This window comes from Crinia signifera, chromosome 4, assembly GCF_055691185.1.
Source record: "Crinia signifera chromosome 4, ASM5569118v1, whole genome shotgun sequence".
In the NCBI taxonomy this organism is placed as follows: Eukaryota; Metazoa; Chordata; class Amphibia; order Anura; family Myobatrachidae; genus Crinia; species Crinia signifera.
Window position 1 is genome coordinate 4,755,533 of NC_139220.1, and position 14,334 is coordinate 4,769,866.

At 48.2% G+C, this 14,334-nt stretch overlaps 1 protein-coding gene across 5 annotated transcripts in view; it reads right to left on the reverse strand.

The window, feature by feature from the left end:
* SOX5 (SRY-box transcription factor 5) overlaps positions 1 to 14,334 on the reverse strand; it is a 210,015-nt gene that overhangs the window by 31,848 nt on the left and 163,833 nt on the right. For all 5 annotated transcript variants that reach the window (XM_083180809.1, XM_083180812.1, XM_083180810.1 and 2 more), the window contains one exon: positions 8,140 to 8,283. In XM_083180809.1, coding sequence (XP_083036935.1) covers positions 8,140 to 8,283 — 144 coding nt within the window. The remainder of the gene's footprint in view (positions 1 to 8,139; positions 8,284 to 14,334) is intronic.

The window sequence follows — 14,334 nt, forward strand, 5'->3', positions numbered from 1 at the left end:
GTGGAATGCCCGGCCTGTGGAACTCATTGGACCTTCCCGGGAGGTAACAGGGGTGTGGTAAGCAGATATGTACGCGCCATTGTAATCAGCTACGTCCAAGTACGCACATAGGATGCCATATTCAGATGGAGAACCCGCACTTGCCACGGGGCTGGGACAAGTTTTGAAGTCTCCAAATTCACAAAATGCGCACAATTAGCATAAAGACGCACAGCAGCGTCTGTGTGTGCAACTCACAATCAACGTCAGTCAATTGTGTATAGACTGTGACACGCCATAACACAGGCTTAGTACATACACCTGGTGCGTCCTACCGGTCTACACCCCCTAACGGTCTGGGTCTGCTGGACCTCACAAGTGCAACGGAATAATTACATGGACACCTACAATCGCCAATAGTCTCTCGGGACATCTACAAACCAGAAACGGATCGGATTTAGCTGTCAGGAGCCTGCGGGTCCCCCCCCCCACAAACCCTTTCATGCAGGCGCTGCTATACACCACTTAATGCTCAGTGACGGGTGACCAGGGACGTTCTGCGGGTGACAAATTAGGGTTAATGCGGGACACTCTCCATACGAAGTGACGAGTCTCGGGGTTGCGGGACGACACGCTATGACGGGTTGGTCACCTCTGGCTTGTCGCTGCTGCGGTGAGCATGCAAAGTGCCGCATCTGCCAGCCGCCACCATTAGCACACAATCTTATTCTTTCATTACAAGTGAACTCTGCCGGATCTCTCGGCGGGGAGCCGGAGTGAAATCAATGTGTCGGATTTCCAGGCTGCGCTCCGAGGTCACATCCAGTCTATCATTTCCAGCATTATCTTCCCCGTCTCTGGCTCTCTGTCGCAGGCCCCTACTGGCACACAGCAGATTGGAAACAGCAGGTCGCACATGTGCTGCGCTGCAGAGCCATCGTCAGAGGTTCTTCCCAGCTCCCATACGCAGCGCTTTCTTAGCAATTTACAAATGTGACTGGCTCTGCCGTGTGCTGCCCAAATGCCCGCCGTCCCCTATTAACCCCTTCTACGCCTCCTGGTCACACTGTGTATGGGAGTGCTACTAGGCGCTGAAACTACAAGCCAGGAATTCGCAGTGTAACAGACAGATGCACAGTACCACTTCCATGGTTCTGTATGCTGGATATACAGATCAGTATGTGTTCTCATACTGTATATACAGACAGATGCACAGTACCACTTCCATGGCTCTGTATGCTGGATATACATATCAGTATGTGTTCTCATACTGTATATACAGACCGATGCACAGTACCACTTCCATGGCTCTGTATGCTGGCTATACATATCAGTATGTGTTCTCATACTGTATATACAGACCGATGCACAGTACCACTTCCATGGCTCTGTATGCTGGATATACATATCAGTATGTGTTCTCATACTGTATATACAGACCGATGCACAGTACCACTTCCATGGCTCTGTATGCTGGATATAAATATCAGTATGTGTTCTCATACTGTATATACAGACAGATGCACAGTACCACTTCCATGGTTCTGTATGCTGGATATACATATCAGTATGTGTTCTCATACTGTATATACAGACCGATGCACAGTACCACTTCCATGGCTCTGTATGCTGGATATACATATCAGTATGTGTTCTCATACAGTATATACAGACCGATGCACAGTACCACTTCCATGGCTCTGTATGCTGGATATACATATCAGTATGTGTTCTCATACTGTATATACAGACAGATGCACAGTACCACTTCCATGGCTCTGTATGCTGGATATACATATCAGTGTGTGTTCTCATACTGTATATACAGACAGATGCACAGTACCACTTCCATGGTTCTGTATGCTGGATATACATATCAGTGTGTGTTCTCATACTGTATATACAGACAGATGCACAGTACCACTTCCATGGCTCTGTATGCTTGATATACATATCAGTATGCGTTCTCATACTGTATATACAGACCGATGCACAGTACCACTTCCATGGCTCTGTATGCTGGATATACATATCAGTATGCGTTCTCATACTGTATATACAGACAGATGCACAGTACCACTTCCATGGCTCTGTATGCTGGATATACGTATCAGTATGCGTTCTCATACTGTATATACAGACAGATGCACAGTACCACTTCCATGGCTCTGTATGCTGGATATACTGATCAGTATGCGTTCTCATACTGTATATACAGACCGATGCACAGTACCACTTCCATGGCTCTGTATGCTGGATATACATATCAGTATGCGTTCTCATACTGTATATACAGACAGATGCACAGTACCACTTCCATGGTTCTGTATGCTGGATATACATATCAGTATGCGTTCTCATACTGTATATACAGACCGATGCACAGTACCACTTCCATGGTTCTGTATGCTGGATATACATATCAGTATGCGTTCTCATACTGTATATACAGACCGATGCACAGTACCACTTCCATGGATCTGTATGCTGGATATACATATCAGTATGTGTTCTCATACTGTATATACAGACCGATGCACAGTACCACTTCCATGGCTCTGTATGCTGGATATACGTATCAGTATGCGTTCTCATACTGTATATACAGACAGATGCACAGTACCACTTCCATGGCTCTGTATGCTGGATATACTGATCAGTGTGCGTTCTCATACTGTATATACAGACAGATGCACAGTACCACTTCCATGGCTCTGTATGCTGGATATACAGATCAGTATGTGTTCTCATACTGTATATACAGACAGATGCACAGTACCACTTCCATGGCTCTGTATGCTGGATATACATATCAGTGTGCGTTCTCATACTGTATATACAGACCGATGCACAGTACCACTTCCATGGCTCTGTATGCTGGATATACATATCAGTATGCGTTCTCATACTGTATATACAGACCGATGCACAGTACCACTTCCATGGCTCTGTATGCTGGATATACATATCAGTATGCATTCTCATACTGTATATACAGACAGATGCACAGTACCACTTCCATGGCTCTGTATGCTGGATATACATATCAGTATGCGTTCTCATACTGTATATACAGACAGATGCACAGTACTACTTCCATGGCTCTGTATGCTGGATATACAGATCAGTATGCGTTCTCATACTGTATATACAGACAGATGCACAGTACCACTTCCATGGCTCTGTATGCTGGATATACAGATCAGTATGTGTTCTTATACTGTATATACAGACAGATGCACAGTACCACTTCCATGGCTCTGTATGCTGGATATACATATCAGTATGTGTTCTCATACTGTATATACAGACCGATGCACAGTACCACTTCCATGGCTCTGTATGCTGGATATACATACCAGTATGTGTTCTCATACTGTATATACAGACAGATGCACAGTACCACTTCCATGGCTCTGTATGCTGGATATACATATCAGTATGTGTTCTCATCCTGTATATACAGACAGATGCACAGTACCACTTCCATGGCTCTGTATGCTGGATATACATATCAGTATGTGTTCTCATACTGTATATACAGACCGATGCACAGTACCACTTCCATGGCTCTGTATGCTGGATATACGTATCAGTGTGTGTTCTCATACTGTATATACAGACAGATGCACAGTACCACTTCCATGGTTCTGTATGCTGGATATACATATCAGTATGTGTTCTCATACTGTATATACAGACCGATGCACAGTACCACTTCCATGGCTCTGTATGCTGGATATACATATCAGTATGCGTTCTCATACTGTATATACAGACCGATGCACAGTACCACTTCCATGGTTCTGTATGCTGGATATACATATCAGTATGTGTTCTCATACTGTATATACAGACCGATGCACAGTACCACTTCCATGGATCTGTATGCTGGATATACATATCAGTATGTGTTCTCATACTGTATATACAGACCGATGCACAGTACCACTTCCATGGCTCTGTATGCTGGATATACGTATCAGTATGCGTTCTCATACTGTATATACAGACAGATGCACAGTACCACTTCCATGGCTCTGTATGCTGGATATACTGATCAGTGTGCGTTCTCATACTGTATATACAGACAGATGCACAGTACCACTTCCATGGCTCTGTATGCTGGATATACAGATCAGTATGTGTTCTCATACTGTATATACAGACAGATGCACAGTACCACTTCCATGGCTCTGTATGCTGGATATACATATCAGTGTGCGTTCTCATACTGTATATACAGACCGATGCACAGTACCACTTCCATGGCTCTGTATGCTGGATATACATATCAGTATGCGTTCTCATACTGTATATACAGACCGATGCACAGTACCACTTCCATGGCTCTGTATGCTGGATATACATATCAGTATGCATTCTCATACTGTATATACAGACAGATGCACAGTACCACTTCCATGGCTCTGTATGCTGGATATACATATCAGTATGCGTTCTCATACTGTATATACAGACAGATGCACAGTACTACTTCCATGGCTCTGTATGCTGGATATACAGATCAGTATGCGTTCTCATACTGTATATACAGACAGATGCACAGTACCACTTCCATGGCTCTGTATGCTGGATATACAGATCAGTATGTGTTCTCATACTGTATATACAGACAGATGCACAGTACCACTTCCATGGCTCTGTATGCTGGATATACAGATCAGTATGTGTTCTCATACTGTATATACAGACCGATGCACAGTACCACTTCCATGGCTCTGTATGCTGGATATACATACCAGTATGTGTTCTCATACTGTATATACAGACAGATGCACAGTACCACTTCCATGGCTCTGTATGCTGGATATACATATCAGTATGTGTTTTCATCCTGTATATACAGACAGATGCACAGTACCACTTCCATGGCTCTGTATGCTGGATATACATATCAGTATGTGTTCTCATACTGTATATACAGACCGATGCACAGTACCACTTCCATGGCTCTGTATGCTGGATATACGTATCAGTGTGTGTTCTCATACTGTATATACAGACAGATGCACAGTACCACTTCCATGGTTCTGTATGCTGGATATACATATCAGTATGTGTTCTCATACTGTATATACAGACCGATGCACAGTACCACTTCCATGGCTCTGTATGCTGGATATACATATCAGTATGCGTTCTCATACTGTATATACAGACCGATGCACAGTACCACTTCCATGGTTCTGTATGCTGGATATACATATCAGTATGTGTTCTCATACTGTATATACAGACCGATGCACAGTACCACTTCCATGGATCTGTATGCTGGATATACATATCAGTATGTGTTCTCATACTGTATATACAGACCGATGCACAGTACCACTTCCATGGCTCTGTATGCTGGATATACGTATCAGTATGCGTTCTCATACTGTATATACAGACCGATGCACAGTACCACTTCCATGGCTCTGTATGCTGGATATACTGATCAGTGTGCGTTCTCATACTGTATATACAGACAGATGCACAGTACCACTTCCATGGCTCTGTATGCTGGATATACAGATCAGTATGTGTTCTCATACTGTATATACAGACAGATGCACAGTACCACTTCCATGGCTCTGTATGCTGGATATACATATCAGTGTGCGTTCTCATACTGTATATACAGACCGATGCACAGTACCACTTCCATGGCTCTGTATGCTGGATATACATATCAGTATGTGTTCTCATCCTGTATATACAGACAGATGCACAGTACCACTTCCATGGCTCTGTATGCTGGATATACATATCAGTATGTGTTCTCATCCTGTATATACAGACCGATGCACAGTACCACTTCCATGGCTCTGTATGCTGGATATACGTATCAGTGTGTGTTCTCATACTGTATATACAGACAGATGCACAGTACCACTTCCATGGTTCTGTATGCTGGATATACATATCAGTATGTGTTCTCATACTGTATATACAGACCGATGCACAGTACCACTTCCATGGCTCTGTATGCTGGATATACATATCAGTATGCGTTCTCATACTGTATATACAGACCGATGCACAGTACCACTTCCATGGTTCTGTATGCTGGATATACATATCAGTATGTGTTCTCATACTGTATATACAGACCGATGCACAGTACCACTTCCATGGATCTGTATGCTGGATATACATATCAGTATGTGTTCTCATACTGTATATACAGACCGATGCACAGTACCACTTCCATGGCTCTGTATGCTGGATATACGTATCAGTATGCGTTCTCATACTGTATATACAGACAGATGCACAGTACCACTTCCATGGCTCTGTATGCTGGATATACTGATCAGTGTGCGTTCTCATACTGTATATACAGACAGATGCACAGTACCACTTCCATGGCTCTGTATGCTGGATATACAGATCAGTATGTGTTCTCATACTGTATATACAGACAGATGCACAGTACCACTTCCATGGCTCTGTATGCTGGATATACATATCAGTGTGCGTTCTCATACTGTATATACAGACCGATGCACAGTACCACTTCCATGGCTCTGTATGCTGGATATACATATCAGTATGCGTTCTCATACTGTATATACAGACCGATGCACAGTACCACTTCCATGGCTCTGTATGCTGGATATACATATCAGTATGCATTCTCATACTGTATATACAGACAGATGCACAGTACCACTTCCATGGCTCTGTATGCTGGATATACATATCAGTATGCGTTCTCATACTGTATATACAGACAGATGCACAGTACTACTTCCATGGCTCTGTATGCTGGATATACAGATCAGTATGCGTTCTCATACTGTATATACAGACAGATGCACAGTACCACTTCCATGGCTCTGTATGCTGGATATACAGATCAGTATGTGTTCTCATACTGTATATACAGACAGATGCACAGTACCACTTCCATGGCTCTGTATGCTGGATATACATATCAGTATGTGTTCTCATACTGTATATACAGACCGATGCACAGTACCACTTCCATGGCTCTGTATGCTGGATATACATACCAGTATGTGTTCTCATACTGTATATACAGACAGATGCACAGTACCACTTCCATGGCTCTGTATGCTGGATATACATATCAGTATGTGTTCTCATCCTGTATATACAGACAGATGCACAGTACCACTTCCATGGCTCTGTATGCTGGATATACATATCAGTATGTGTTCTCATACTGTATATACAGACCGATGCACAGTACCACTTCCATGGCTCTGTATGCTGGATATACGTATCAGTGTGTGTTCTCATACTGTATATACAGACAGATGCACAGTACCACTTCCATGGTTCTGTATGCTGGATATACATATCAGTATGTGTTCTCATACTGTATATACAGACCGATGCACAGTACCACTTCCATGGCTCTGTATGCTGGATATACGTATCCGTGTGTGTTCTCATACTGTATATACAGACCGATGCACAGTACCACTTCCATGGCTCTGTATGCTGGATATACATATCAGTATGTGTTCTCATAATGTATATACAGACCGATGCACAGTACCACTTCCATGGCTCTGTATGCTGGATATACATATCAGTATGTGTTCTCATACTGTATATACAGACAGATGCACAGTACCACTTCCATGGTTCTGTATGCTGGATATACATATCAGTATGTGTTCTCATACTGTATATACAGACCGATGCACAGTACCACTTCCATGGCTCTGTATGCTGGATATGCATATCAGTATGTGTTCTCATACTGTATATACAGACCGATGCACAGTACCACTTCCATGGCTCTGTATGCTGGATATACATATCAGTATGTGTTCTCATACTGTATATACAGACCGATGCACAGTACCACTTCCATGGTTCTGTATGCTGGATATACATATCAGTATGTGTTCTCATACTGTATATACAGACCGATGCACAGTGCCACTTCCATGGCTCTGTATGCTGGATATACATATCAGTATGTGTTCTCATACTGTATATACAGACCGATGCACAGTACCACTTCCATGGATCTGTGTGCCCTTATTCTGTATATACTGAGGATTGTACGGTACAGCTTATTCTGTATACAATGTGCATATCAGTAACAGTACAGTGAATGTATGATACAGGTGTGTCAGCTGCCCACAGGAGAACGCTGGGGGTGGGGGTTACCTTGGATTTGGGCGGCGGGCTGTTGGTGCTCTTCTCCGTGTTCATACTGTTTGGAGACATGGCAGCGAGGTTTCCCTGCGGCATTCCAGGTATCTTGTTCCCCGGGGACACCTGCATGGCAGCCAGCTGAGCAGCGTACAATTGCTGTGTAGAGAAGAGAGAGAGACATCATTCAGGGTCCTTGCGCGGCGGACGCAGGAGGCTCCTGTCACGGGCGGCTTCCATTCAGTGCAGTGAGACAGTAGCTGTCACCTTAATGTGTGTGACTGGTATCTCATGGGAGGAATGACAGGTGTGACATGTGCAGCGTGGCATTACCAGCACAATAGCCGCGTCTGCGAGACCATCGCACCCCCAACCGGAGAGGAGACAGCCTTTTACTCAGTGTCACACTGCAAGTCCCAGCATGCCCTGCCCTCTCCTCACCTGTGCTAATTACCTGCTCATACAGCCGCGCCTACACTGGATATTACCGAACTATGGCCCTTATTCTGGTTCACTCACAGAGGCAAATTCCTTCTCAAATGGACAAAACCATGTGCACTGCAGGTGGGGTAGATGTAACAGGTGCAGAGAGAGTTAGATTTGGGTGGGGTTTACTTTATAAATAAAGCAGTCAGAGAGAGGACATAACGGTGGTAGCGAGAAAAAAGCGTCCATCCGTCTGGGGGTCTATAATAGAATGTGACAGGCTGGGCGCTCGGCCTCTTCACTGGGCAAGACTCATTGGGATTTGAGTGGGCTGTGGGCCAGGGAGGGGGAATAAGACGTTAGCGAGAGACTTGCGGCAGAGTCTGCTTCTGGAGAGACTGCGCCGGTAACGTGATGATTTAACATTGAAGCGACTGAACGACAGACTGTTACATGTTGTCTTTATTCTGCTACAGTGAGGACTCAGACAGGATTCATTTATACTGCTTTCAGATCGCAAACCCGGGCCCAACCCGAATCAGAACCCATTACACACTGCTGCACTGCACTGCACTGAAGTCCTGCCGCCTGTACTGCGCTGCACTGAAGTTCTGCCGCCTGTACTGCGCTGCACTGAAGTCCTGCCGTATGTACTGCGCTGCACTGAAGTCCAGCCGCCAGTACAGCGCTGCACTGAAGTCCTGCCACCTGTACTGTGCTGCACGGAACTCCTGCCACCTGTACTGCGCTGCACTGAAGTCCAGCCGCCAGTACAGCGCTGCACTGAAGTCCTGCCACCTGTACTGCGCTGCACGGAACTCCTGCCACCTGTACTGCGCTGCACTGAACTCCTGCCACCTGTACTGCGCTGCACGGAACTCCTGCCACCTGTACTGCGCTGCACTGAAGTCCTGCCGCCCGTACTGCGCTGCACTGAACTCCGGCTGCCTGTGCACTGAACTCCTGGCCCCTGTCCTGCGCTGCACTGAACTACTCCCACTCGTACTGCGCTGCACTGAAGTCCTGCCACCTGTACTGCGCTGCACTGAACTCCTGCCACCTGTACTGCCCTGCACTGAACTCCTGCCACCTGTACTGCGCTGCACTGAACTCCTGCCACCTGTACTGCGCTGCACTGAAGTCCTGCCGCCCGTACTGCGCTGCACTGAACTCCGGCTGCCTGTGCACTGAACTCCTGGCCCCTGTCCTGCGCTGCACTGAACTACTCCCACTCGTACTGCGCTGCACTGAAGTCCTGCCACCTGTACTGCGCTGCACTGAACTCCTGCCACCTGTACTGCCCTGCACTGAACTCCTGCCACCTGTACTGCGCTGCACTGAACTCCTGCCACCTGTACTGCGCTGCACGGAACTCCTGCCCCCTGTACTGCGCTGCACTGAAGTCCTGCCGCCATAGATTTGGGTTGTAGTGCTGCATAACACCACCTGTGAATAGGGCCCTATGTCATGCCTCTGTTTAACTGCTGGTAACCCCCTGCGTCAGCCCAGCGCACCCCTCACACCTACACATGTCCCTGGCCCCTATATGATCTAATGTTTACCCAGTGACTCTGACACATTTGTGCTGAGGTGCAGCGAGAGGAGCGGGTGACTCCGGAACACTAACTAAACACAGCTGCCGGTATTATCAGGAGGATGTTATACACAGAAGACATGACAACTTTCTGATGTGCTGCTAAATATGACTGTAACCCGGGGGGGGGGGGGGGGGGAGCCAGGGGGGGAGGTGGGGCAGAGGAGAGGGGGAAGTTATGGTGTGAGTCCATTGGCCTGGACCCAGGCTGAGGACTCCGCAGCCACGCAGCACAGCGGCATCTATGTCCCAGCACGCGGCAGAGAACAGCGTCTGATCCCTCCCTCCCCCCGCGCTGCGTGTACTGTGCAGTAATCTATCACAATATGCTGCAGCAGCTGCCGCTCCGTATGACGGCTGACCCGGTACATTGACCCTCTTCATGTCGCTGTAGAGAAGCCGATCGTTACTACAGAGGTCACCAATCAGCAGCCGGGAGTTTATCCCGACCATATAAATATATATTCTCCCATATTGATGACACGGACACAATATACTCAGCTATAAATAACCGTAGATGAACAGAACATTACGGTATAATTGGAAGGATGTCTCTTGGTAATCAGCCATCTCTGGCATCGCAGCCTCATTAATACCGGGAATTTGGCTCCGATACTTCAGTATCAGTCCAGCTACAGAACCGCCATCACGTATGGGGTAACTCCCTGAGGTGTGGCGCTGGCGGGAGGCAGGTGCAGAGCGAGGTGGATACAAGAGAACGTGTGCCTCCACTTCCATGGTAACGCCCTGAGGTGTGGCGCTGGCGGGAGGGAGGTGCAGAGCGAGGCGGATACAAGAGGACGTGTGCCTCCACTTCCATGGTAACGCCCTGAGGTGTGGCGCTGGCAGGAGGGAGGTGCAGAGCGAGGTGGATACAAGAGGACGTGTGCCTCCGCTTCCATGGTAACGCCCTGAGGTGTGACGCTGGCGGGAGGGAGGTGCAGAGCGAGGCGGATACAAGAGGACGTGCACCTCCGCTTCCATGGTTACGCCCTGAGGTGTGACGCTGGCGGGAGGGAGGTGCAGAGCGAGGCGGATACAATAGGACGTGCGCCTCCGCTTCCATGGTTACGCCCTGAGGTGTGACACTGGCGGGAGGGAGGTGCAGAGCGAGGAGGATACAAGAGGATGTGTGCCTCCGCTTCCATGGTAACGCCCTGAGGTGTGACGCTGGCGGGAGGGATAAGCAGAGCGAGGCGGATACAAGAGGACGTGTGCCTCCGCTTCCATGGTAACGCCCTGAGGTGTGACGCTGGCGGGAGGCAGGTGTAGAGCGAGGCGGATACAAGAGGACGTGTGCCTCCACTTCCATGGTTACGCCCTGAGGTGTGGCGCTGGCGGGAGGGAGGTGCAGAGCGAGGCGTATACAAGAGGACGTGTGCCTCCACTTCCATGGTTACGCCCTGAGGTGTGGCGCTGGCGGGAGGGAGGTGCAGAGCGAGGCGTATACAAGAGGACGTGCGCCTCCGCTTCCATGGTAACGCCCTGAGGTGTGACGCTGGCGGGAGGGAGGTGCAGAGCGAGGAGGATACAAGAGGACGTGTGCCTCCACTTCCATGGCAACGCCCTGAGGTGTGACACTGGCGGGAGGGAGGTGCAGAGCGAGGAGGATACAAGAGGACGTGCGCCTCCGCTTCCATGGTAACGCCCTGAGGTATAGGGAGAGAGTTACTAAACGCTGCTTGGTGTGTGTCCGCCGCTCCTCTTCTAGAACAGTCACACCTCAGGCACACCATGAAATAGGTGGACATGGCTAAGGTCAACAGGGTTGAAATGTCGACACAAGTATTAGGTCGACAATGTCAAAGTCGAGAGTCAAAAGTTCAACGTGAGTTTTTTAAAAAAAATTGTCCAGAATGTCGACATAGACGCCGTCAAAGTGTTCCGCGTCACCCGCTTGGCTCGCTACACTCAGCGCACTATTCTATTCTCCCTTGCCATTGTCGGCCTTATTCTGGTGTCGACCCTCCAACACTGTCGACTAATTCATTCCTCAACCTAAGCCACATTGACCTTTAGTGCTGGACCCAAGGCGGTTTGATTTAATAACCGTAAACCGCACCGTCTAGAAGCTTTTCAGCTGCGCCAACTGGAGCAGGTAAGTCGCCCCGATCCCCAGCCAAACAACCGCCAGGGGGAGCGGAGTTGTAGACTATTGCGTTCTAGGAACACCCGGTGGGCGTATGAGGGCGAGTCAGCTGGCGGATCTATTACCTGGCTCCGCCCATTGGACCGCACATAGCGGTGAGAAACATTCACTACCGCAGCTGCCCAAATATCACGTCATTTAGTACTTGCCCTTCGGAGGGTTTGGTGCATATATTCATGTCCGGACTGCAACAGGACGCAGAGCTGACACTCTATTTCCTGCCGGCAGTATATTTGTCTCTGACCTGACACCGCATATTATTAATCGGATGCACTTACAGTATATACTCTGATTTCTATCTGTCTGTAATTAAACCTTTCACATCCCAGACAATAACGAGTGTAATTATACCTAATTCTCTGCTGCGGTGACAGGAGCATCGGATAGATTTTACCTCTCTCGCGTCGCCCTCTGACTTCTATCCCAGCAGCAGTTATAAAATAAACAACTGCGCAAATTATTATCATCGACATCATTGTCACGGCTGCGAGGCGTCTGTGCTGTAAAGCCGCTGACCTATGTCTACTTACTGACATGCGCTTGTCAGTAAACATCTCACAAGCTGACTGTCACAACACGGGTCTGTATGAGCCAGGAAATAGAATAATGCCATTTTCCTGCAAAATGACAAAAGTGACGTCCGTGGAACCGACACGCAGAAGGAATAAATTCTCACTCCGCCACCCACGTGGGAACAGATCTGGGGAAAGAATAAGGGGTACACTGGTCCTGGGGCTTGCGCCAGGCCGCGGTACACATGGGAAGTGGCGGACAGCGCAGATTCAACCGCTAAACAGGTTGTAACGTCATCGCCCAGCGCGGACAATCCTCACGTATCGATTCTCTGCGTGATGTAACCAGCGCGGTAGGTTGTTCCGCGGGGGAGGCAGAAATGGGTCATTTTACCACGATGTCAGAGCGGGATCCGATTCCTGATAATCGGTATCGGCCATCTCCGATCTCCACCTCTGAGAATGTACAAAGGGACCCGACTGTAAATCTGTCAGCTCCCTGACCCAGAATCCCCGGATTCCTTTCATGTGTGTTATTTAGTGAAATGACGCGTGACATTTTCCAGAGTTCACCGCTGGTTAACTAATACAATACCACGAGGCGATAGAGAGGCGGAATCGGAGTCGGGGGAGGCTTGATTGACAGCCGGCACCTGTGATCAGAGAGGAAAGACATTAAGGCGGGTCCGTGTGATTGACGGATAAAGGGGTGCAGCGGCAGATAGCACAGGATCCTTCATAGTAATTATGACATTATCTTTTGTGCCTGCAAATCCAGTAATGCTCCGGAGAGCGCGGCGAGAAGTTCTAGCAGAGCGAGGGGACGCATGGTACGGTGGGGCTAGAAGGTGACACTGTGTGCAGGTAGATGATCTGTACACACCGAGGGATCAGGGGTCCAGCTGTACACTGCTTTGTGCTGGATACAAGGGAAGGAGAGAAGACGGGGGAGGAACGGGTTAACCCAAGGATTCTGCTACTTCCTTTGTCCAAATGTCACAAAGCTCCAGGGAGCCTTCTGGGTGATGACAGCAATGTCAGTGGCTCTGAACACAATCTCCCCCCCAGGCCAAACCTTTGAATGGTCTCTAACTCCAACCCATATGGGCTGGGGGCCATGGCAGAGAATAGCGCCGTTGTTCAGGCCGATCGACCTATATTCTCCAGCGCGCGGAACGTGGAATTGTTTCGCTTCTATTAGTATATGTGCAAATAATTCTGCGCTGTAGACGGGACAAACTAATAGGACAGACCCCCTGTCCTGGGCACAGAGGGTGGCGGTAATATCTGCACAAAGACCGGGTGGTGGTACGATCTGCGTACAGACTGAGTGTCGGTACTATCTGCACAAAGACCGGGTGGTGGTAATATCTGCACAAAGACCGGGTGGCGGTAATATCTGCGCACAGACCGGGTGGCGGTACTATCTGCGCACAGACTGGGTGGCGGTACTATCTGCGCACAGACTGGGTGGCGGTAATATCTGCGCACAGACTGGGTGGCGGTAATATCTGCGCACAGACAGGGTG